Source organism: Convolutriloba macropyga, chromosome 5, assembly GCF_964194025.1.
Source record: "Convolutriloba macropyga chromosome 5, txConMacr16.3, whole genome shotgun sequence".
Lineage (NCBI taxonomy): Eukaryota > Metazoa > Xenacoelomorpha > Acoela > Convolutidae > Convolutriloba > Convolutriloba macropyga.
This window is the reverse complement of record NC_134472.1, coordinates 54,510,464-54,534,930: the sequence shown is the minus strand read 5'-3', so window position 1 is coordinate 54,534,930 and position 24,467 is coordinate 54,510,464. Positions and strand designations below refer to the sequence as shown.

The following is a 24,467-nucleotide window of genomic DNA, read 5'->3' as shown; positions in this document are numbered from 1 at the left end:
CAGCTGCAAATTGTGTTATTTACGCTTTGGCGGGGTCCATAAAGCTATTCTAACCAAAATTTTTTGGTTATTCAACAATTTTTAGTTTTTTGTGATTTCTTGAGTGTCTTGTTGTTGTTGACTTTTGATGAAATCGCACAAAACACCCTGGCCTCTATGGCGATGTGGGAAATTTTTTCCCACATCGCGGTAAAGGTTTTCGGTGTTCAGCAACTGACGATTGGTCTAGAATTGAGTCCAGAATCAGGTCTGAGGCGCCGCTTTCAGCCCTTTTGGGTGATTTGACGAGAAATTGTGTTCTCTCAAAAGCCCAAAAATCGGGGTACGCATCATGTGCTTGATGATATCTCCTAAACTACTGTACCAAATTTGACGAGCATAGTCTCCTTTTGCTGCCATTGAACCTTTCTTGCCTCCAGGTTTTAGGTGGTGTCTCGAATGGGCCTGGTCAAAAAGTTATTAAGGTCCAAAATTGAGATAAAACCGAATTTTTAGCTGATTGCTTGTGACGAGAATATTCGTTCACCAAAACAGTTGAGTTGGACAACAAACAATAGTGTTTCAGAATCAAATAATGTGGGGAGCAAAGCCATATAGTTTTACTACCTACTTTTCCCGGAGTGAAAGGGTGAATTTTGACTCTGGAGGTGAGGTACCTGGGATGATTTGTCATTTGGTACCGTACCTTGTTTTTGGAATTTCTCGTCGTAGAGTAAACCGATTTGCGATTTGTTTGAAGATTCTGTTAGGTCATGAAATGACCTTTCTCACAGTTATATAACGTATAGTGTTTTCTGGGGTCTAGATGTTGAATTTTCACTCTGCAGGTGAGGTACCTGGGATGATTTGTCATTTGGTACAGTACCTTGTTTTTGGAATTTCTCGTCGTAGAGTAAACCGATTTGCGATTTGTTTGAAGATTCTGTTAGGTCATGAAATGACCTTTCTCACAGTGTATATAACGTATAGTGTTTTCTGGGGTCTAGATGTTGAATTTTCACTCTGCAGGTGAGGTACCTGGGATGATTTGTCATTTGGTACAGTACCTTGTTTTTGGAATTTCTCGTCTTAGAGTAAACCGATTTGCGATTTGTTTGAAGATTCTGTTAGGTCATGAAATGACCTTTCTCACAGTGTATATATCGTATAGTGTTTTCTGGGGTCTAGATGTTGAATTTTTACTCTGCAGGTGAGGTACCTGGGATGATTTGTCATTTGGTACAGTACCTTGTTTTTGGAATTTCTCGTAGAGTAAACCGATTTGTTTGAAGATTCTGTTAGGTCATGAAATGACCTTTCTCACAGTGTATATAACGTATAGTGTTTTCTGGGGTCTAGATGTTGAATTTTTACTCTGCAGGTGAGGTACCTGGGATGATTTTTCATTTGGTACAGTACCTTGTTTTTGGAATTTCTCGTTTATGTGTATTATATATATATGTCGATAACAGAACGAGCAAAAGTTCTCAAGCAGGGACTAGATTCTTAGAGAATTTCAGCGCTGAGCCAGCTTATATCAAAAGTAAAGCCCAGTTCTGAAACATTGCATATCAAGTGTACTTTAGGTTTCTCTATGCAGAGTTTACCTTGATTATGATTAAATTGAGGTCTTTAGTTTCACGCAAGCGAAGTTTATTCTGTATAGTCGGAAAAAATGCAAGTGCCTAAATTTTGTCTGAGCAGCTTAATCGCGTATTTTGGTAGCTTATAACTGCTAACTACTGTTGTAAAATACGCCTTCTTTATACTTAAAATAATTAGTAGGTGATTACCAGAAAGCCCCACTAGCGTTGTGGTCACAAATTGCTAAGCAAATAAAAGTTACAAGTACAGACGCGGAATAAAGCATTACCATTCCATTGAACATCTCATTAAAACCATCTATGGACCATTATTATTCCTTAGTTCTGTTTTAACTATTGAGATAACAACCAGAGAAAAACGTCAAACGTGTGGGCGAGTGGGCGAAACGTTGGGGGAGAACAGACGCTTGAGTGTTGTGGGGTGACTGGGGGTCAAATTTTCAAGATCAACAACCACCCTAAACAATGAAATTGTCTCGCCAAAACAGTTTCAGTGAATACTGAATACTTAGAGACTAGAAAGTACCCCTGACTTTACCTGCGTATCCCGTTTTCGAGGGCAAACATTTTAATTTGCCATATGTTTCCATCAAATCAAAATGAAATTAAGAAATTGATACGACAGTAATGAAGCATCGCTAAGCCATAAAAACGGCTGCTTTTAAATATAGTGCACGGAATAGTTTCGTATCGTAACTCGGAGTATCATTAATATTGAAAGGTGCATTACGCTCCTTCCCTCAACTGCTGTTGAGCTTGTTAGTGAATTTTGGTGACAAAGGAGTTGAACTTACTTTTTACTACTTCCTGTCGTCACATTCTACACTGTAAGAAGGGCCTTTTTACATGTATTAATATTTCACTTTTCCAATCGTGCACAAGAAAATTGGACTAAGTGGTCAACTTTGTTTGGCAGGAAAATAAATAAAAAGTTAGGCCTCACTGAAAAATTCACTATTAAACCCATGAGTTTGATCAAATGATATATAAACTGTTTGCAGCCATTCTGAGACATAAGTTTTTGCAATGTTTCCATGTTGATTGGACTGATTTCTGGCCTTTGTTTTTGTTCCTGTCAACATAAAGTTTCCTTCGCCGCTCATTCGTTGAGAATATCACTCAGTAGTCCCAGGATATCAATAGTTCCTCTAGCGATAGGGTGAGTAGATACCGAAGCCTCTCAAAGTTGTATAATGTGGAGTCAACAAAATCACAACATCAATTTCTTCTTTTTGTTTCCAATTAAATAATACTCCCTAAAATTTCAAATTTGATTGATATTCTAACTGTTACGAACTGCTATGCAAAGCGCAATCTCGCAATTGAAGCTTTTTTCTAAAAAAAATAATTTGCAATTCAGGCCCTTCGAAATTTTTTATACTACAAGGAAATAATTGTAGGATGGCATCAAATTATAGCTTTTTACAGCCTGTCAATAAAAGAACTTGAGTGAAAAAGTAAATTCGAATCTTTGTCATAATTAAAAACAAGCTTACTCTTTAGGTCAATATGAATGCATGGAACCATGACGTATTTATTAATAATTACAATATTAACTTTACTATAAATTAGGCGGTTGTGGCTGCTTCAACAATTCACAATAGAAGCAAAAGACAACAACTGGGGTTGGGTAAGGGGGAGGAAGATTAAATTAACTAAGAGGCCATTCACTTCATTATGCCGCTTATCATTATTTTACAACATGATCATCACTTGCGACACCAACTCATTCAGATTACGATTATAGCACTAAACTGAAAAAAATAATCGTATTGAGGGTTTGGATAGAATTGCTTTGTAACCAACCAGCGAAATCTTGAAATTCGACTACTTTGCTGTTAAGTCTGCTGATATTCAGAACTCTAATATTTTTTAAAAACCATCGAAAAAATAGCAGATAACCTCTACAAAGCCACGGGCTTTCCTCAATTTTAGCACGATTTCTAACTTATCACAAAAATGCTTTGTTTGCTTTTGAGCAATAATTTCCGCGTGGATGCTTCAAACATTTCGTATTTGTTCAGACAACACGCTGGTTGGACATTAAGTACGAAACCTCAAAAGGGTTCCATTCTAAGCTCATAGAAGTTTTAACACCACTGGCGAACAGCAAAAACCGCGTTCGCAAAATTCAAATAAAATCTCGAAATGGTAGTATCTATATTCAAAATCAACTTCAATCCAAGTGTAGACGGCGGTTAGGCTGGGTGTATAAGATAATGCTCGAAATTCATTTTTAAGCATAGAGATATTATTGCTGCTGATTCGATGGGTGGGTGGGACGAGGAGGGGAGGGGTTCCAGATTACGTTGTAGAAGCAGCAAAGTCTCAAGATAGGTAGGCAGAAAAGAGGAGACAAAATAGAGCAACAACGGGCGAACAAAGAATTCGACTAGGAGTAGGAACAGGAAAGGAGGAAAGACCACTAAAATATCTAAAGTATTCTTCACTACAATAATGCACCTTTGAATGAAAGAGAAAATCACAAGAGGAAGAGACTAAGAGATCTGTTTCTCTTTAATAAAAGGTGGACTATCTACTTGCAGGACTTGCCTTCTACTTTTGTAAATCAATAAATTGCAGAACTCAAACATTTTAAATTTCTTTCCAAGAGTGCATTTCTTTCAAATGCTTTTTAATCAGAGCAGCACAAGTTAAGTTTTTAATACATAAAAAACTTTTGAGAAAACAGATCTTCTTGAATGTATTAAAGTTTTAAACAATAAAAGCCCATTCCGAACTTGGGAAAGAGTAGACTGGGCTAAACAGACTGAAAAAGGCTAATTTAGCAAAATAGACAGAACGGAACATCTCGCTTGTCATCAAGACCCACTTAGAGTCTAGTACCCGGAGTTTGATTAACAGGCGTGGTTGCGTTGTTGTTATTGCTTCCGTGATAACTTGTGCCTTTCATCAAGAGTGGCGAATTGTCTGCGTTTGTGAAGTACTCGGGCTTTCCTCCCCCAACTGATACATTGGAGTTGTTCCTCATAATCATAGGCGTGTTAGTCCCGCTTATTATCGAGTTGTTAAACGACGAAGAGCTTTCTTGGAAACTGGAGTTGGAGGACGTTGAGCTCCGTTGACTGATCTGAAGCAAGGTGGAGGATCCCTGACCTTGACCTCCTGACCTTGAGTCTATACTTTGTTTGATACTGGTGGTGCGAGGAATAGGCGGTGGTGGTGTTTGGTCATTGTCAATTGACATTTCGGCGAACTTGGCGTCGCATACTCGCGAGTGACGCTGGTGGGAAAAGTTGCCGTTGGGGGGTGCTTGATCCGGGGGCAGGTGTTGATGGTGTTCCGAAACTAAAGTCCCCCCTCCCACAGTGGATACATCCGTACTTTGACTGAATTGGGAGCTCATTGAGAAGTTATCTATGGCAGAGTTTCCTGAAATCATAAAATATTAAGTGCAGCTAACGTTCAAAAACAGAAAAATAAACTAGAGCGAAAAGTCGCTGAGATGACAAACTTGTAGTTGGGGAAATAATTTCCTTCATTAATTCATCCTCCCCTAACCTATTTAATTGTTAATATTTATATCACTTGCCATAGTCAAAAGCTCCTAGTGTGCAACCTTTCTGTCTATTTATTTAAAACTGTAATTCCGTTTTTACGTTAAAAATATAAATGCAACGCAAATCCGATAGTACATTTAGCTTTTAAGTCTGATTAGCCGTTGTACATAACAGCATGGGCGCATATTGTAATCTTTTTCGCATCCCCAGTCAAAACAGCAAAAAATGTGACCAACCACATCAAAAATTATCTCTATTATGGTAATTTCTGTAACAGCTGAAGATTTTTTAAAAGCTCTACAAAAATCAAAGAACCTTTTGAGTTCAAAGCAGTTCTCTAGCAACAAGCAATTACTCCTCTAGCTTTTGTAACATCTAGTAAATAATGTGTTTAACTTTCATCAAGTTTCCAATGACATCTGCATCAATTTCGTTTCCATTTTCCGACACTTCCCTAGAAAACTGTTTTGGTAACCACCTTTATAATCGACCAAAATTTTTCAATTGGTTAAATGCCCCGCCAGTACCTCCCAGTTCTTTTCTGGTATTATTATCTTGAAAATACATTTTTGTTCTCAGAGTTTCCAAGTAACAAGTATTTTCCATCTATCTGAGTATTGCACCCAAAAACACAAGTAAATACTTATAGAATATATTTTTTTTTGTTTTTTGTCAAAAGAACTTATTCCATTTCTTCGAAGAACTAGCACAATTCCATGGCTGGCGATGACTCGAACATGTTGCTTTTTGAAAACATTTTTGTAAGCACGCTATGCACTAGATCTTCACATTTTAAACTGAGTTCATTCGTATTGTGCTCATAAAAATGGGGAATTTTGAAACGGAGAAAACTAAATACGTTGAAAACTTTTTAAGCTTTTAATCCATTATTTGGAACCTTTTTCACACATCGCCTCAAATCAAACTTGATGAGCAAAAATAAAACTTAAGGGCACAAATTGTACTAAACATAGTTCTTTTGGTACCATATTGTATTTCAAACCAAAATTCTACCGCGAAGGATGATCAAGTTGCGTGTCTAGTTAATATAGATGGACAAGATTTCATTGGGAATTCGAAGAATAAGCAAAGTATACGGAACCCAGCAAAACTCGCACCGAAAACTTCCTACACTTTAAAGAATGTGAGGCGATTACGCCAACTAATTTTATTGATGATATTCTGACAAACAAACTGATCAGCAAACTTAAGCATGCTTAAATTAATGACCAAAAACCGATGAAGTCAATGTTCGCCTAATAAACCTAGCAACCTGAAATACGAACAAAACATGTTGCAAAAATCCGCGATGAAATATAAGCTAACGATACATCAAAAATTTAACACCAATTGACTGAAAAAAGTAAAACTGGTTAAACTCAGTTGCCAATTATGCATTAAGTAAACATAGCTGGCGATTAGCCGCCGTTGACCCCACCACCCGCCGTCGGGATTAAATCAGTTAATGTGAAAATTGATGACAAACTATTTTTCCAAAATTTCGAAAACTGTTCTAATTGTTCCTGCAATCTCAGTAGATTACATTAAAAAATATGGTGAACTCAGCTTCCAAATTGGAGATAAAAGAGTTTAATACTAATGCCAGTTAGCAGAATACTCTAAGACACTTTGATAACTTAATGCACTAAGTCTTTGAACATAAAGTCGTAGTGCCAGATCTTCATTGATCTATCCCATTTCCTTTGATTTTGCTTTTTGACGTTAAACTTAATTGCGTAAATTTTCAAAGAATTCTTAACTCCACTCAGTTGAAGCATTGAGTGAGGTATGTCAGAAATAACAGGTGAAAGTCGTTACTCGTATAAACAAAAACTGTGATCAAAAGGTAAAGCGAATTAAAAAACTAGGACAAGTCTTGAACTAAAACGAATTAACTATAATAAATAAATACAATAAAATACAATAGTCAAATACAATAAAAAATAAACTACAAAACACGATCATATTTGTTTAAAAAAGATCTCTGATGAACAGATTTCAAGTAAAGATTAACACAACAAGAAATTAGGCGGCAAATACCACATTTGTAGACAAATGGAAGAGAAAGAAAAAGGACAACGGAGCAAATTCGCAGACATTCCAATTGCACCCAAGGCTCTTCAAAAAATAGGTGACATAAAATTCATTGAAACGCATCAAAAACATCCAATCTTTAGACTTCAAAACAACAGCTTATTAGAAAGCACACAAAAAATATCACGAACAATTAAGGGACAATGTAACAAATGGAGGCAATAAAACGAAATAATTTTTTAAAGTACGGTTTCAACGTCTAATCTTTAGCTGGAACCACTGAAGAGATTCAATCTTGTCTTATATAGAAGAAAGAATGAGATCTGAAAATGATGAGAATGAAGCTCTAGAAACCGAATACATTGAAGAGCACGGCAAAAACCTTAACGGCAAAAAACATTAAAAAAACAAATGCTGTCCAGGGAAGTACGCCTATTATCTACGAGCTTAAACCATGAGCTGGCATGTGTTTTGTTTTCTGATACTCAGACACCTGTCATATCTGAGAAGTAGAAAGACAACAACTAAGACAAGCATGCACAACTACAACGAATCAATGCTATCTTTCAAAAAAATGTCAAAGTCAGAACCTAACCGACAAGTGCTCTCAAACGACCGGCTGACTTTGGTAGTGATTTTTTGTTTGACCTGTTTTTATAGTTTTTTGGTATCTGCTAACGAGAGGTGTCGTTAATGAAAGCTCTCCTTGGCTCTCTAATGAAGCATAGTTGTTAGTTAAGATTATTAATAGTATGTAACATTTTCTTTTGCTCTCAAACGACGTTTGTAGCAAGTATTTTTTATTCCTGTGGTATCCCCACCCCTCCCCCATCTGCCCAACCCCCCCCCCAATGCTTGACCCCAACTGAATGCCCTCCAAGTGTTACCTGTTCATCCCGTTTTTGAGGACCAAAAGTCAAATGGGTCAAAAAAATCGTTAAAGCGAAAAATCACATAAAAAAGACCACGTGACTACAATAATTGCTACAAACTTTGTTTGAGTGCTATTGAAAATCAAAAGGAAAAAAGTTCTTAGTCGTTTAAAAAGTTCTTATTCATTCAAACATGTGAAATGAAACCGTTAAACAGATGGAGTTGTGCCTCCTTAGAGAGACAGCGAGACCTGCCTTAAAGTGAGAGGACAACAAAAATAACAAAATTGGGTAGGCCCCAAAAAGACAAATAATCAAAATTTTAGATAGTAATCAAAACTTAAATCGCCTCCACAAGGCCTCATTAAAGAGCCAATGTCCAGTCATTATTCAGAATACGAAACAGGACAACAAAAGTACTAAAAACGCTCAAAGCTTAAAAAATAGGGGATATATTAGTGAAACAGTCAGTGCCCAAGTCCTATAAACCATTAATTGCACTTTGATGAATTCAAAAAGTACAACGTAATCCAAACATTACGTCAGAAAATCCAAAGAAACAACAGTGAAAATAGAAGTCACATCCCCACAGTGAAAAACTTCACTTCCATGAGCCGAAAATCTATGAAAACACAAAATTGTCACTCCAATTTGAAAACACTTTGAAAACTTTGCATAACTTTAACTACTCGCTTTTTCTCTCCTTTTACTGCTCAATTCTGATTACACAAATTTGATTCCACAAAACAAAAAGTCGAAAAGTGTGAACCGATATTAAAACATAAATCGAAAAACGCCGGACGAATTGCTCCCGGCGAGCCAAACAATTTATAAGGGGCAATAGTTAGAGAAAATTATGATACAAAAACTTTAAACCCGCGACCTCTTTGTTGAGAGTTGCTGACATTATCCACTGCGCTAAACTGGCTATCCAAGGTCAGCTCTCACAATAGCTCAAGAAAAAATTTTGCATGAAAGACACAAGTTTACAACACTTGCTTCGAACTACGTTCAAGAGCAATTGAAAAAAAAAATGAAAATCTAAATTAACCTTATCGTTTAAGCGTTCCTCGGCAGCTTCACTGAACCGTTCCCTAAGATCTTAGTAAATTTCTAAATGCTGCTCAAAGACTTCATGCCATTCCTTGGGTTTTAGACGTTTATCCCGTCTCCTTCAACAAGAAGTCAAACCACTCGCATAAAGCCGTCAAACAAAAAACTTTGCATTAAGAAAGACAGATATTTCTTTCGTTCGCGAGCCATAATAAATACCGTCAATTACAAACATCGCTGGCAGATTGCCAGAAAATAGCCGCAATAGATTCGTAGATCGACAGTCTAAAAAAACAGTAAAAAAAGACAGACCAAAAAATTCGTCCTTTCATTGAAGGCTGATCTGTTATATTTTGATTAAAAATCTGTATAAGTTATTGCTGCCTATATTAGCTGATCTCAAATAACCTTCATTTAGAGTGACACACACCCATTTGACCTTATCTCTTTGAATTAAAGTAAATAAAAGTTCATTTCAAAGTGAGGAAGTCATTTTTGAGAGTGAGGTAAGTCAAGTGTGACCAAAAATTTAATCACGCGCATGAACAAAAAAACTCGCTCCACTAAGAGCGAAAAATGACGTCACACATGCAATTCAGTTGAAATTGCATGAACGAATGAACAAAAAGTGGCTGTGACGTCATATGGTCGTAACAAAAATCATGAAGACGAAATAAAAAACATAGCAGGACAAGTCCTGACGTACAATTCAAAGACTTTTCATTGACTAAACAGAAAAACTAGACCTAGAATGGACTATGAGTGAATTGATAAAAAACCATCTTAAAAAAAATCAGAACAAAAAAAATAAGAAATAAACAGAAAATCAATGTCAAAATGCCGCATGTGAACAAAAAAACCACTAGCGAGAATTGAAAATTTAATTCAAACAAAAAGCTAGGCCTAGAATGAGCTGTGAATGATCGGGAAAACCATTTAGAAAAAAAAATCCGATCCAAAAAATCGAAAAAACAGCAACAAATCAGAGTGAAATTGCCGCATGTGAACAAAAAACCACTACCGAGAAACCGAATTTTTGTTCAAACACCGTTTTCTCACTCTATTTTAAAATTAGAGCGAAAAAAATTCACGCCGCAAAACCACTCGCTTTTTCGCTCCATTTCCTGTTTCGGCGTGACCAAAATCACTACTCCAATTTGACTTCAAAAATCATGAAAATGTGTGAACAGATCTTAAAAAAAAAGACAGCGCCCCAATACAATTGAAATTCTTTGAATTGTAAAACACCAAGAGAAGGCCAATAACAGCCCCAGCTATCGCTGTGCGAATATTAAACATAACCGACTCGGAAGAATTACTCTCGAACGACTAGTAGGAGCTCTAATCAATTGCAGCCTGCTTCAGTCGGGGGGGGGGGGGGGGGTGGGTGGGGGTTCGAGCCTAAATGTGACTAAGAAGTTCAATAATGGGCTTCAAATATCCACATTAGAGGCTAACATATACCACTGATAAGATTTAAAGTAAAAAATGGCACCAGTTTTGGCGCACTTTTCATTTAACTTTTAGTATTAAATTGCCGCCAATCGAGTTCAGCTGCTTGAAATTGTGGTAGAGAGGGAATTTTAGATCACGCAAAACGCAAAAAGTCAAGGGCGTAAAAGTCCCACTAAAAGTCAAATCGGTCAAGCAAAAATTTTGCATAAAAAGCACACACGTTTACAATAATTGCTTCTCTACGAGAGCAATTAATAAAAGAGAAGAAGTCAGTGTTCGCAAAAAGTCAAAAGTTCAAAACTCAGTTCAAACATCGTCTCATATTATAACCCTGGTTATTAAAACAATTTACACCAACTAAACAATCAACGCCCAAAACGATTAAATAAAATGGCAGAAACGTCATTAGAACAGAAAAAAAACACATTTCTTACTTCTAACTTTCGTATGTTTTGAGTCATCAATTCAGTTCAAATAGAGAATACATGTCAATTTTTACTGCGGTACGTCAAATGTGCATATCAAAATGGGGAAGAGAACATGGTTTTAATACAGCAAAATTAAAATATGTAATCTGGTAATTTAGCATAGGAACTGCCAACGCAATGTTCAAGTTTCTCAACTGCACATTATAAAACAGCTGAGATCCAGCATTTCAACCACACTGTCCGTTGCGTTTATTTAAAAACAGATTGATGCGTTAAAGAGAAAACTACGAAATTTTTACTACTTCGGGGGGACTTGATCAATGGATTTGAATGTGAACGAACACAACGGATTTCCCCCACGGTAGAATTGAACTTTACCTAGTTCATACAATATCAATTCAAGAAATGGCTACAAGAAAACTCTCCTCAACTTAAATCGGACATTCGAGCTGAGCAAAAGGTATTTTTAAGACTCAACTAACTTGGGTATCAAAACAGTAAATACAATCGGCTACATTACACTGCAGAGGTAGATTGTCATCAAATTTAACCAAGCGTGTAACTAAATTCCTCATCACTACGTTTCTACTTAAGATTTCAAATTTGTGCCATTTTTAAGGGAAATCCCAAACTACTTTCCGCAAAAAACTATCTACCAATCTCAATCCATGGTAAGCTAGAACTTTACGGAAACTAGCTAGTTACAAAGGATGTAGTCAACTTTCGCAAACTGATGGTGACCATATTCAAGGAGGGAAAATCAGACAAATTTACCCCTGGGTGGGTCCAAACAATTAAGCCTGCCCCCCCCCCCAGTAGTTTCGGCCAACAGTACTAGGGTAGTTTGGTTTGCAACATGTTCACTAAGGGGCTCCAAATGAGGTCATTGGAGGTTATTAAAGACCACTATTAAGATTAAAGTAAAAGATGATGAAAACAATTTTTTCGCACTTTGAAGTTGACTTTTATTAGTAGTCTACCACCAATTATGTTCAGGTGCTTACGATGTTGAATGAGACAGCAATTTAGATCAGGCAAAACTCAAAAAGTCGAAGACGCAAAAGTCTTTTGAAAAGTCTAAAAGTTCAAGCAAAAACTTTACACAAAAGACACATTAACAATAAATGCTTAAAACTTCGTTCGAGAGCAACTGATAACCCACTATCTTCGGACAAATTAACAGCAAACAGCTGGTGATTTTCTCTTTGGAAATAGTCATTTAAGCTTAAGGAATCTAGTGTCACTGCGAAAATCATCAAGATCCATTTGATTGCAATTATGTGACCTCAAAAAATTACAAAGTGAGCTATTCGCAGAAGTTAAGTTGAGTGTAGAAAAACGACGGAAAAAACCCCAAATTTATAATTTTGAAGTACCAGCTATGATTTTAAGTTTTGAAGCTGTGAGAGCATCGAATGATAAGAAAACGAGCCTCGCAATAATAAATCCGCTAAGCCAAAACGTAGTGTGTTAAAATTGATGCAATTTGCGAAGCTTTATTATCGAAGCCAACAATCGTTATTTTTAGCCTCTACGATGTTTCAACACGTCTTACTTGCTCTGCTTCTATGCTTCTGAAAAACTCAATCAGTTCTCAAAGTTTGAAAGACATTGTCTTATCATTATTAACGCCCATTATGACATTTCGATATGACCAGGGTGTCCTAAGAGATCAAAGAATTGGCCGACGCATCACATGATCATCACCGCTGTCTATTTTTTGACGAATTTGGAAGCCATCCTAGGTAAAAGAGCAAACATAACCGACTAACGTCGGGCGAATTGCTCTCAAACGACCGGCGAGCGGTTGGCCTCCAAAACAGATTCTGGAAATCGCAGACTTGAAGACTAGTGAGCTGAAAGACTCTAAGAGCACTTAACCCGCTGGGCGCTACCTGATGATCTCGTTTTTGAGGACGAAAAGTCAGATGGGTCAGACGAAAAATCGGTCACGCGAAAAACCGCGCAAAATAGACCGACAAGACTAATATTATTGCTACAAACTTCGTTTGAGAGCAATTAAAACTAAATTCACGATAAAAATAACTAAATTCAACTCAAAGATCCATACAATTGGAACATACAAATTTTCTAAAAATTTGAAATATTTTAAAATTTTATCCAAAAATTACTAAAACCGGAGACAAAAAATATTGATCACCATCCCATTAACTCTAGAAACTATGCAGCAGCTTATCATCAAACCTTGGAGGAGGTCCCAGAGCCTTTGATTCCGGAAAAAAATTCAAAAGCAATAAAAAATTGCAAATATTTTTAAAAATTGCTTAAATTCGAGAAATTAAAGTCTTGAAAAACATTCCATTTCATCTAAACTATGCAGTAACAAATTATCAAATCCTAGAGGAAGTTCCGTCGCTCTTGAGGCTAGAGAAACCTAAAAAAAATGACGAAAATTTCGAACAACTTAAGAAAATTGCAATTTATATTTAAAAAAATGCGAAAACTTGTGATATTAAAAAGTTGAAAAATAATCCATGACCAACAAAAATTTCCCGGTAACTTTTTATCAAGCACTAACGGAGGTTTTCTGACCCTTGAGGCTCAAAAAACCTGAATAATGACTATAAATGTCAAAAAAATGGCAAAAACTGTCAAGAAAAATGAAAAATTCGTGATGTTAAATTAAAATCTTGCAAGACATTCCATTACATCTAGAAGTTATACAGTAAAAATCAAGTTTTATCAGAAAATTGCTAAAATATGGGACATTTAAAAGTTGAAAAGCTATTCCATAGCCGATAAAAATTTGTCAGTAATCTATTATCAAACACCTTAGGATGCTTTCTGGCCCCTGGGTCTGGAAAGACCTGAATAAGGAAACATGGCAAAAAATGTGAAAAAAATGCACGTTTTGTCAAAAAACGCTGAAATTCGTGACGTTAAAATGTTGGAACTATTCCATTACCACTAGAAACTATGCAGTAACCTATCATTAAAACCTAGAGGAGGTTCCTTGATACCTAGGGCTGATATGACGTCATCTATGTTCAAATAATTTTCAGCTTCTGTGTTGCAAATTTGAACATAGAGTCTAAACTTCAAACCGAAACTCATACCACCGTACTGGAACACGTGTGGTCCAAGTTCTTAGTGAGCGGATAATCAGTTACGTGCAAGCGCTTCGAGTAACTTCAACCCCCTTCTCTTTCTTTTAATACTGACTCTCGCAAAGCCGTCAATTTGAAACTTTATCACAGTGAACATTCGTTGAGCTTAGCTAGAGCAGCTAGAAAGCTAACCACTACAATTTTTACCGACGAACGTCTGGAGAGTGAGTTGAATGATCTAACCGTGTTGCATAGAGGTACTGTGTTGTAGTTGTGGCTGTTGTGCTGCTGTATTTGGGGTGTGGCTGCTGAATCTGTGATATGGGGCCATGGCTCTGTCAAAGTCCTGCTGGAACTCCTGCCACTTCAACTGCTGCTCTTTTCTCTTCTCACTCTCTCGCATCTTTTTCTCCTCCGCAAACGCCTTCTTGCCCTCCTCAATCTAAAAACACGGTCATGCTTGCACAGCTCAACACAGCATATCTGATGCAAGGAATTCAACAAAAAACTGAAAAGAACCAGCCAATAGCGAAAAACGCAGGTACGTTAAGAAAACTTTAAAACACCTGTAACATTTAGAGCTTGGATTGACTATATCTCAAAGATCCGGCTTGCCTCCAAGAAATTTCTGTCAACAAATGAAAGGTGGGCGGGGAAGGTTCTGGTTGTAACTAGGGTCACTGAGAGGCTTCAAATGACGTTAGATGTTATCCGAGTGACAAACGTGCAAAGCATGACACCAACGTCGCGCGAATTGCTCTCAAGCAACTGGCGAGCAGTTCTCTTAGTCACTAGCTAGCTGCGGCTTAGGGAGGCTAGCTTAAGCTCAAATGAGGGTGGGAGTCGTGGGTGAGCGGAGAGGGGATGGAGCGTACGAGGTTCCGCGTGGAATGAGGTGGAGCGCTGGGGTGGTCGTGAAGGAACAGTTGATTGGAGAACAGGCGGCAGCATAGCGGTAGGGCGATGTGGACTGTATTGTGTGTATTCGTGAGTGTGGAAGGGGGTAATTATGGAGGGTCAAATTTACATGATAAATGTCTCTTCAACAGTTTCGGCAAACCACTAACTTAAGACTAATAAGGCTCTAAAGAAACTGCAACTTAATGCGACCGGTGTTTACCACAATTCTGAGGACAAACAGACAAATAGTCAGATGAAGAAGTTATGAGACAAAAAAGGTAGAACAAAAACCTGCATTAAAAGACCAGGTTGACTAATATAAATACCACAAAATTCGTTTGAGAGCAATTAACTACAACTAAGATTAAAAGCATAACAGTCATTATGGTTAGTGACGTTAGCTACCTGTGATCAACATATAATCACACGAATGAGCTAAAAACCGCTGCTGAAGAGACGACATGACGTCACGCGCTCAAACGAGAGAATCTGTCATTCAGGAAACTTTTACTTTTCAATTGTTCTATGTCAACAAACTATATCTCAATGATCCGTCTCAAAGATCCGACTTGCCTCCAAAAAATTTCTGTCAACAAATAACAGGTGGAAGGGGTAGGTTATGGTTGTAACTAGGCTCACTGAGAGGCTTCAAATGACAATAGATGTCATCAGGGTTTCTGATAAATCTTTAAATTCAAAAGAATGGCACACAAAGGTCGCGCGAATTGCTCTCAAGCAACTGGCGAGCAGTTTGCTTAGTCACTAGCTAGCTGCGGCTTAGGGAGGCTAGCTTAAGCTCAAATGAGGGTGGGAGTCGTGGCTGAGCGGAGAGGTGGTGGAGCGTACGGGGTTACGGGTGGAATGAGGTGGAGCGAGGGGAAGGAAGTGGGGGAGCAGTTGATCGGAGAACAAGCAGGCGCAAAAAGGTAGGGCGATGTGGACTGGATTGTGTTTAATCGTGAGTGTGGAAGGGGGTAATTATGGGGGTCAAACTTACATCAGAGATCTCTTCAACAGTTTCGGCAAACCACTAACTTAAGACTAATAAGGCTCTAAAGAAAGTGCAAAATGCGACCGGTGTTTACCACAATTTTTAGGACAAACAGTCAAATAGTCAGATGAAGAAGTTATGAGACAAAAAGGTAAAACAAAAACCTGCATTAAAAGACCAGGTTGACTAGTATAAATACCAAAAAATTCGTTTGAGAGCAATTAACTACAACTAAACTTAAAAGCAAAAGTCATTTTGGTTAGTGACGTTAGTCACCTGTGATCAACATATAATCACACGAATGAGCTTAAAACCGCTGCCGAAGAGACGAAATGACGTCACGCGCTCAAACGAGAGAATCTGTCATTCAGGAAACTTTTACTTTTCAATTGTTGTATGTCAACAAACTTAAAACTAGAAAGAGCATCAGACAAAAGGCTTACCAAAATATTAAACAAAGAACACAAACAGCACTTGCCAAAAATACTCTTAAAAGCCTTGTTAACATTTTTGGAGAAGAACCATTTTGGCCGACAAACTGCTTTGAAAACGGCTCATGTAGGCAAAATTTTTAATTCCTTTATAATTTTCCTCCATATTTCAAAAACTGGCTTTACTACTCTATTTTATCTCAAATCTTCAAAAGATAAACATAGCCGGAAAATTGCCGGAAAAAAGCCGACCTTGATGCACATCGAGATTTAAACAGTAAAAAAGAGACAGAAATTGCCAGAATTTTTGTATTCTAAAGTGTTTTAAATTGTTATGCCGTTTCAGACTCTAAAACTATGCTTAATTCAGCTGGTAAAATAAAGGCTCTTAACCTTTAATACTAATAAACACTTAATCACCGGGGCTTTATGCCGTCTCTTCTGATTTTGCTCTTTTGACCTTGACTGTATTCACATCAAGTAAATCAGTGAAAGAAACAATTTAAAATCCATTCAGTTGAAACAGCGGATGAGGTAATTCAGGAGTGAAACATGAAAATCTTGACTTATAATATACGAAAAACGTGATTGAAAGGTAAAGCGAATGAAAAAAGAAAACGGCTAAATAATCGCCCTAGAGAGGCTAATAAAAGGCTATAAAAACATAACCGGCAGATTGCCGGCAAATAGCCGCGATGGACGCTTGTGGCGTTACATGAATTGAAACAACCAAAGAAATAAGATAGACAGATTGACCACCAGTCCTTTAATAGATCACTAGACTTTTTGGGTTATATTCAAACTGTCATTTTTATGAGACACATACGCTCTATAAGAAAACAACCCTAAGAGCTTTTTCAAAATTAATATTTGAAATCAAAAACTCTAAGAATTCTAATATGCAAGAATTAGGGCATATAAGTTTGGCAATATTTAGATGCACACCATTGATCTTTAACTAGTAAATGTCACAAAATTTAAACTTTATTAAGTGAGTTCAGAAGTCATTTTTTTGAGTGAGGTAATTCTTGCAAGTGACCTAGAAGCATAACAAATGACGTCACTCGCAAAAATTTTAACTGCTAAGCAGAAGTCACTGAAATTGAAAAAGTCAATTGTCGCAAGAATCATCAATGAAGACGACGAACTAAAAAACCCACGGTCCCAATAATAACCGCTAGCACATTAAACGACACACATTTATAGTAATTGCCTCAAACTTCATTCGAGGGCAATAAAAAACATTATCATTGCTCTTCTTCGATTCCTAACTAGTAGGCAAAACTGCTCTTCTCTAAAACATTACCGATTGGCTAATTGCGCTAACGACTAGCGAGAGGTTGGCTTCTTTTGTAGCTAGCTGCGGCTTCGGGAGGCCAGCGTGAGCTGAATATAGGTGGGTATGGGTGGGTCGAGCGTGTTGTGTTACGGGTAGAATGTAGAGTGAGATGAAGAGGGTGGAGTGGGTGGAGGTTAAACTCTAAAAACCGCCCTTCAGACCATGAATATCTGTCTTTTAAACACTTTCAGCGGATAGCGCACTTAGAGACTAGTGAGTCGCAAGCCTCAAAGACCACCCAATAACCTCCAGCCTTAACCTGTTTATACTGTTTTTGAGGACGGAAAGATAAAAGATTAGACAAAATATTGTTAAATCGAAAAGGCTCTCAATAAAGATTGCATAAAAAAGACCAGAAGCCTAAAACAATTGCTACAAACTTCGTTTGAGAGCAAATAAAAATCCCAGTAAACATAGCCGGCAGGTCGCCGGAATAGCTGCGAAAGAATTGACCTGCGTGCCATATAGAGATAAAAACAGATACAGATCTAAATTGAAAAAAAAATTGACGCCGCTAAAAAATAAAACTAGGTAAAAAACATTCAGCGATAAATTAATAAGGCTTGTTAAAATTCACTCCTCAGAAGCCTCTTATTAGGGACCTTTACTGCACAATAGAGTTTCTTTGACCTTAAACAAATTCAATTTAAACTTAAGTTTTAAAGTGCAAAAGTCATTTTATTGAGTGATGTAAACCACGTATGATCAAAATCTAATCACGCAAATAACCTAAACGCTTTTGCTGAGGCGAGTGAGAAATGACGTCACGCGCGCAAATGCCATTAGTGAGAGGAAGAAGTCATTCAGAAAATTTGACTTTTTCAGCTTTGCTGAGTGAACAAATGTAAAACGAAAAAACAGCGTCAGACGACGATACAAAAAACATAGCAGGACAAGTCCTGACGTACAATTCAAAGAATTTTCATTGACTAAACAGAAAACTAGACATGGAACGGACTATGAATGGATTGGGAAAACCATTTAGAAAAAAATCCGATCCAAAAAATTGAAAAAACAGTAAAAATCGAAGTGAAATTGCCACATGTGAACAAAAAACCACTAGCGAGAAAGCGAACTTTTGTTCAAACACTGTTTTCTCATTTTGCTTTAAAATTAGAGCGCAAAAATTTCGCGCCGCAAAACCACTCGCTCTTTTGCTCCACTTCCTGTTTCGGTGTGACCAAAATCACTGCTCCAATTTGACTCCAAAAATCATGAAAATGTGTGAACAGATCTGAAAAAAAAACAAAGCCGGAAGAATTCCTGAAACGACTCGAAGTGAAAATCCATTTAAACGCCATCCAACTACTCATCAAACAAGACGTGCCTTCACTAATTTATGATTATCTTGAAACAAAGTCATGAAACAAAGTAAAAACATTAAAATCAAATGTGTTAAAATATGATAAAAAATCTGATCAAATTTTGTTATAAATTGAGATCCCGAAAAAACTATCTCTGCAAAAATAACTTCGTCAAAACAACTAGTACTTAAAAAACACTTATGTGATTTTTGAAGAAATACTTTAGGCCAAATTATGAAAAAAAAAGCTCTTAAAAACAACATTCACTGAAAAACTGGAGAAAGTTACTAAATTTTTTAATAATTCAAAAAACATACAAATCAAAAGAAAAATTCCCTTCAGCCAATAGGATATCCAGATGCTCGCAAAACAATCGGCAGGTCATAATAGGCAAAGAAACTTGGCTAAAAACTGCAAGAAATAGAAAACTGCAAGAAAAACAGTTCCAATTTTCGCCATTTTTTTGTCATATTTCTCAACAAAAAAAATGATTCTTACCCACAGAACTGTAACCAAATGCTAACATAAATTTTATCAAGTAGAAGGGGTTTCTTTCGATTTGAGCCAGTAAAACAAAATAATCGTAAAAAAAAACGCAAAATTAGCCCGAAAATCAGCAAAATACATTAAAAACCTCCGAATTATCATAAAATTCATATGAATTTACAGAAACCTTCAAACCACTACCGAAACCATGCTAAAATTTAAACAAAATTATAACCAAACCTCTTAACCAAAATAAATAGAAAAAACTGCTTTAAAATGCCGCACGTGAACAAAAAAATTTTGCTCGCTTAGAGAAAATTTTTTCACACATCAATTTCTCGCTCTCTCAAAACGAGCGGTATGAACAAAAACCACTATCTTTTCGCTCCGCTATTCACTTTTGTTCAGCACCAAAATCACTCCAAATTTTTTCACGCGTTTCATTTCCCGCTTCAAAAATCACTCCAATAATATTGATTAAAAAAAGGACTTCTACAATACTCCTCTTCGAGTCGTAAAAAAAAGACAGCGCCCCAATACAATTCAAATTCTTTGAATTGTAAAAAAAACCAAGAGCACCGCAAGATAGCTTCGGCTTACAGCTTCGCAGCTATAAAAACTGATAATTGCTACAGTGAAAAACATTTGACCATGAGAAATTCTGATATGGTTGCGTCTAATCATGCTTTTATTTTGGTACACTAATAGGTAGGCTATTGATTGGGTTGTCTCAATATTTTCAAACATACCCGGCAGATTGCCGGAAAATAGCCGCCGTTGATTCCAATAAGCATGATTGAGATTGAAATAACAGATAATGAAAAAAAAAAGATTTTTGTACAAAAACATTTTTTTAAGTCCGATTTATTTTGATGGCATTTCGTAGTTGAACATACTTCTGTTTCTTAGAGAGAAGCTACAGGGGCTACTATCAATAACAATAATCATTAGAGATGGTAAATAAGACTTATAGGAACGACGTTCAAATAGCGGGCATCTAAAATTGGGCTTTACGGGTTTATCCCGTTTCTATTTCTGACATCCATTTTTGTACTAACTCTGCTTTGCTGAGCAACTGATGTTCAAAATCACTTTTAGCAGAATGAGAGAAGAGAGAAACTAGCCTAGAGAAGTCAAAAAGATTTCACGCAAAATGTTGAAAAGGCGGCAAAATGAGGTAAAGCAAAACATTTTTTATTTGACGAAGTAAAAACATACTCGGCAGATTGCCGGAAAATAGCCGCCGCTGATTCCAATAAGCATGATTGGGATTGAAAGAATAGAAGATATCAAAAAAGAAGATTTTTGTACAAAAACATTTTTTAAGTCCGATTTATTTTGATGACATCTCGTAGTTGAACATACTTCTGTTTCTTAGAGAGAGGCCACATGGGCTACTATCAATACCAATAAGCATAAGAGATGGTAACTAAGACTTGTAGGAACGACGTTCAAATAGCGGGCATCTAAAATTGAGCTTTATGGCTTTATCCCGTTTATTTCTGAATTCAATTTTTTAATTCTGACTCCAATCATTTTGAATTGCTTTGCTGAGCAACTGATGTTCAAATTCACTTTTAGCAGAATGAGAGAAGAGAGAAACTAGCCCAGAGAAGTCAAAAAGATTTCACGCAAAATGCTGAAAAGGCGGCAAAACGGTAAAGCGAAAAAAAGTTCGACGAAGTAAAAAAAAACATAGCAGGACAAGTCCTGACGTACAATTCAAAGAATTTTCATTGACTAAACAGAAAAACTAGACCTAGAATGGACTATGAGTGAATTGATAAAAAACCATTTTAAAAAAAAATCAGAACTAAAAAAAATAAGAAACAAACAGAAAATCAATGTCAAAATGCCGCATGTGAACAAAAAACCACTACCGAGAAACCGAATTTTCGTTGAAACATCATTTTCGCACTCTACTTTAAAATTAGAGCGAAAAGAATTCACGCCGCAAAACCACTCGCTTTTTCGCTCCATTTCCTTTTTCGGCGTGACCAAAATCACTACTCCAATTTGACTTCAAAAATCATGAAAATGTGTGAACAGATCTTAAAAAAGAACAGGTTGACAATTTATCTAAACAAATCTTTTTTCCACAGCTGATGAATGGACCAATATAACTAAATCTATGAATGTTAAATTTCAAAAAACACCAGTGAAAGAGTGCTCAAACTTTGTAAAATTTCCTCAAGAAACAACTCAAAAGGATTAACATAGCCGGCAAATTGCCGGAAAATAGCCACCATTGATGCACTAGACGCAAATTGAAACAGAAGAAATTGAAACAAGAAATCCCGTCAATGTGCTAGAAGCACATTGACGGGATTGAAACAGAAGAAAAAAGAAGAGATTGAAATTTACAATTTTTTCCCTAAAATTTAAAAATTGTTCTGATCCAGTGTGCAGTTTCAGTTAGATTCCAAACCTATACTTACTTCAGCTTCTAAACTGAAGTCTTAAGCTGAATACTAATATCAGTTAGCAACCGCTCTAATGAACTTTGATAACCGAATGCACTATGACTTAATGACCGGGCTTTATCGGTTTATCCAGTCTCTTTTGACTTAACTCTTGTAACATTGAACGTACTCACTACATTGCGTAATTCAATGAGTGAAAGAATTTAGAATCCATTCAGTTGAAACAGTGAGTGAGGTAAGTCAAAAGTCAAACGTGAAAATCGTGAATTGTGTAAAACGAAAAACGTGATCACAATCAAAAGGTAAAGCGAATTAAAAATTCGCTTTACGGCAGCTATTCATCAATCAAATTGAAAAACCACCAGAACTGGTGGAACAACTAACTTCAACCACACAACTCCCCCAATACTATCAAAGACCGGAAAAGAACATTTTCATCGCTCTGTAGAAGTCTTTCCACACCTACTTTTTTCGTTCTCTCTCAAAATACGATGTGAACAGAAAACCACTCTTCTCTCTGCTCTTCAATTCGCTATCTGTTTGACTTAAAAACTTAGTTGTCACATGCGTCGGTAACTTTTACATCCTGTTTTGAATACACTCCAAAAAATTATCGATAAAAAACGCTCTACCAATACCCCTTTTCGAGTCGTAAAAATAGGAGCGCTATAATAGCCGGCTGAGAAGATGAGGGCGGCTATTAAAAACAGATATTGTGGTCAATCTGGTGACTCACATTTTTCTGGACGTTCTTGAATCGCTGTTCGATCTTCTTTTCGAGTTCCTGTTTCTCCTTGTTCCTCTGCTGCTCAGTCTGGAACTTGACCTGCTTCTGATAGTTGATGAGAGTCTCCAAGTCCTTCTGCAGTCTTTGTCTCAGTTCTTCCTCATCCTGCTGGTGTTGTCGCTTCAAATTCGTCTGAAACACAACGGATGTACATTTCTGCTAATTGTATCAGCTGGTATTAAAGCGCATCAATAACGGCTAAGTAATACGTTAGTGCGTGCAAATAATGACGAAGTTTACACCAAACTTTTCAAGAAGAAACAAATATTTCCTTTTAATTCTGTAAAATTAGCCTCCCAATAACCAAAACCACTTAGCATTAATTAGCGTTAGTATCAAAAAGGATAAAAGTGTGGAGTTCAATTAGCAAGAAACCTTTAATGGTCATACCTCATTAGACTCTTTCATGCGTTCGATGCTCTCTCTGTACTGGTTCTTAAGAGTCTCCTGTTTATTAGACAACTCGTGCTCCAACTTTCGCGCAACATCTCTATGGTTCTCTCGTGGTGCCTCGTCTATTCGAAGCTGCTTCAACTGCATAAATTGTTTGTTCTGTGTATCAAGAGCATTTGCTAGCTGGAGCTGGATTTGTTTCTCCTGGAAATTACTTATCATTCAACTTGAGAACCTATAAACTCAGGCAATCTCATAAACTCATCAGCAGATTTGATCATTATTTGAACTTCTCGCAGTGAATTTATTGATATTTTCTCAGTATTTGAGACCAGCCTTACACAAGATTATGCGAACATTTATACCAAGAAGTATGTTTGTTAAGGCCCGAACCTTTTGCTATGATGGCATTCCTCTGCGCTGACATCAGAAGTCATCGTTTCAAATCAATCTATTAAAGATGCATTCTAAAGTTAAATATTGATGCGATTTCCAAATAGCAATTGCCCTATAAGTCAAGACATATCTTACTGTGATAATTTAAGGTAGAAGTTTAAATTTTAATGTCGAGGACAAATATTCATTGTTACTGACCTTGTCTTTGATGAGTTTGGGTTGGTTCCTTGTCTCCTCCGTGTGCTGCTTCTCCAGATTCTTGAGAGATAGTTGATGGTGTCTCTTATGGTTCTGCAATTCTATTTCGTGCTGCTCGGTCATCAATTTGTACCTAAAAGGAACATCATTTATAGACAAAACCCACTAACGTCGTTCGAATTACTCTCAAACAACAGGGGAGCGCTTGGCTTAGGTCAATAGCTAGTAGCGGCTCAGTGAGTTTAGTTTAAGTTTAAATGAGGGTGAGAGTGGAGCATTTGGATCGTGGGTGAGCGAAGTTGGGGTCACAAGAGGGGTAGAGAGTGCTGGATTACGAGTCGAATAAGTTGGCGCGAGGGGAGTAGTTAGGTGGAGTGGGGTACGTAGATGGAGTGGGAGAGGGGATGTGAAGATCAATCTCACCCATAAAATTATGTGAAAGTCCTGACCTTTGTAAAAACGAAAAGGAGTAAAAATGAATTTAAAAAACATACCGAACAAGTACTGAATTACAATCCAAAGAATTGGACAAATAATTTCAGCAATTATAGGGAAAAAATTCAAAATGCCACATTACCCTATAGAATTTAAATTAAAAGTACCTCAAAAAGTTTTAAACTGAAAAATACGAATTTTGGAAATCGTGTCGCGTCAAAACGATCAAAACCAATAAGAAGACAAAAGCACACACAAAACGGATCCTTTAAAAGCAGGGACAACACGCTCAGAAAACTGCGGCTTCATGAACAAAGAAAATCAATGAAACAAAAGTTACAAGAATGATAAAACAGAACTACGAGAAGTC

At 36.9% G+C, this 24,467-nt stretch overlaps 2 protein-coding genes across 2 annotated transcripts in view; both read right to left on the bottom strand.

The window, feature by feature from the left end:
* LOC142339478 (uncharacterized) overlaps window positions 1–24,467 on the bottom strand; it is a 604,341-nt gene that overhangs the window by 250,456 nt on the left and 329,418 nt on the right. The gene's annotated exons all lie outside the window — the stretch shown is intronic.
* Window positions 3,029–24,467, bottom strand: part of LOC142339474 (serine/threonine-protein kinase TAO3-like) — a 70,072-nt gene continuing 48,633 nt past the window's right edge. The window contains exons 12-16 of the mRNA XM_075389517.1: window positions 23,663–23,795; window positions 23,066–23,272; window positions 22,625–22,807; window positions 14,258–14,456; window positions 3,029–4,976 (exon numbers count right to left, since the gene is read on the bottom strand). Of these exons, the coding sequence (XP_075245632.1) occupies window positions 4,417–4,976; window positions 14,258–14,456; window positions 22,625–22,807; window positions 23,066–23,272; window positions 23,663–23,795 (1,282 nt within the window). The 3' untranslated portion in view covers window positions 3,029–4,416. The remainder of the gene's footprint in view (window positions 4,977–14,257; window positions 14,457–22,624; window positions 22,808–23,065; window positions 23,273–23,662; window positions 23,796–24,467) is intronic.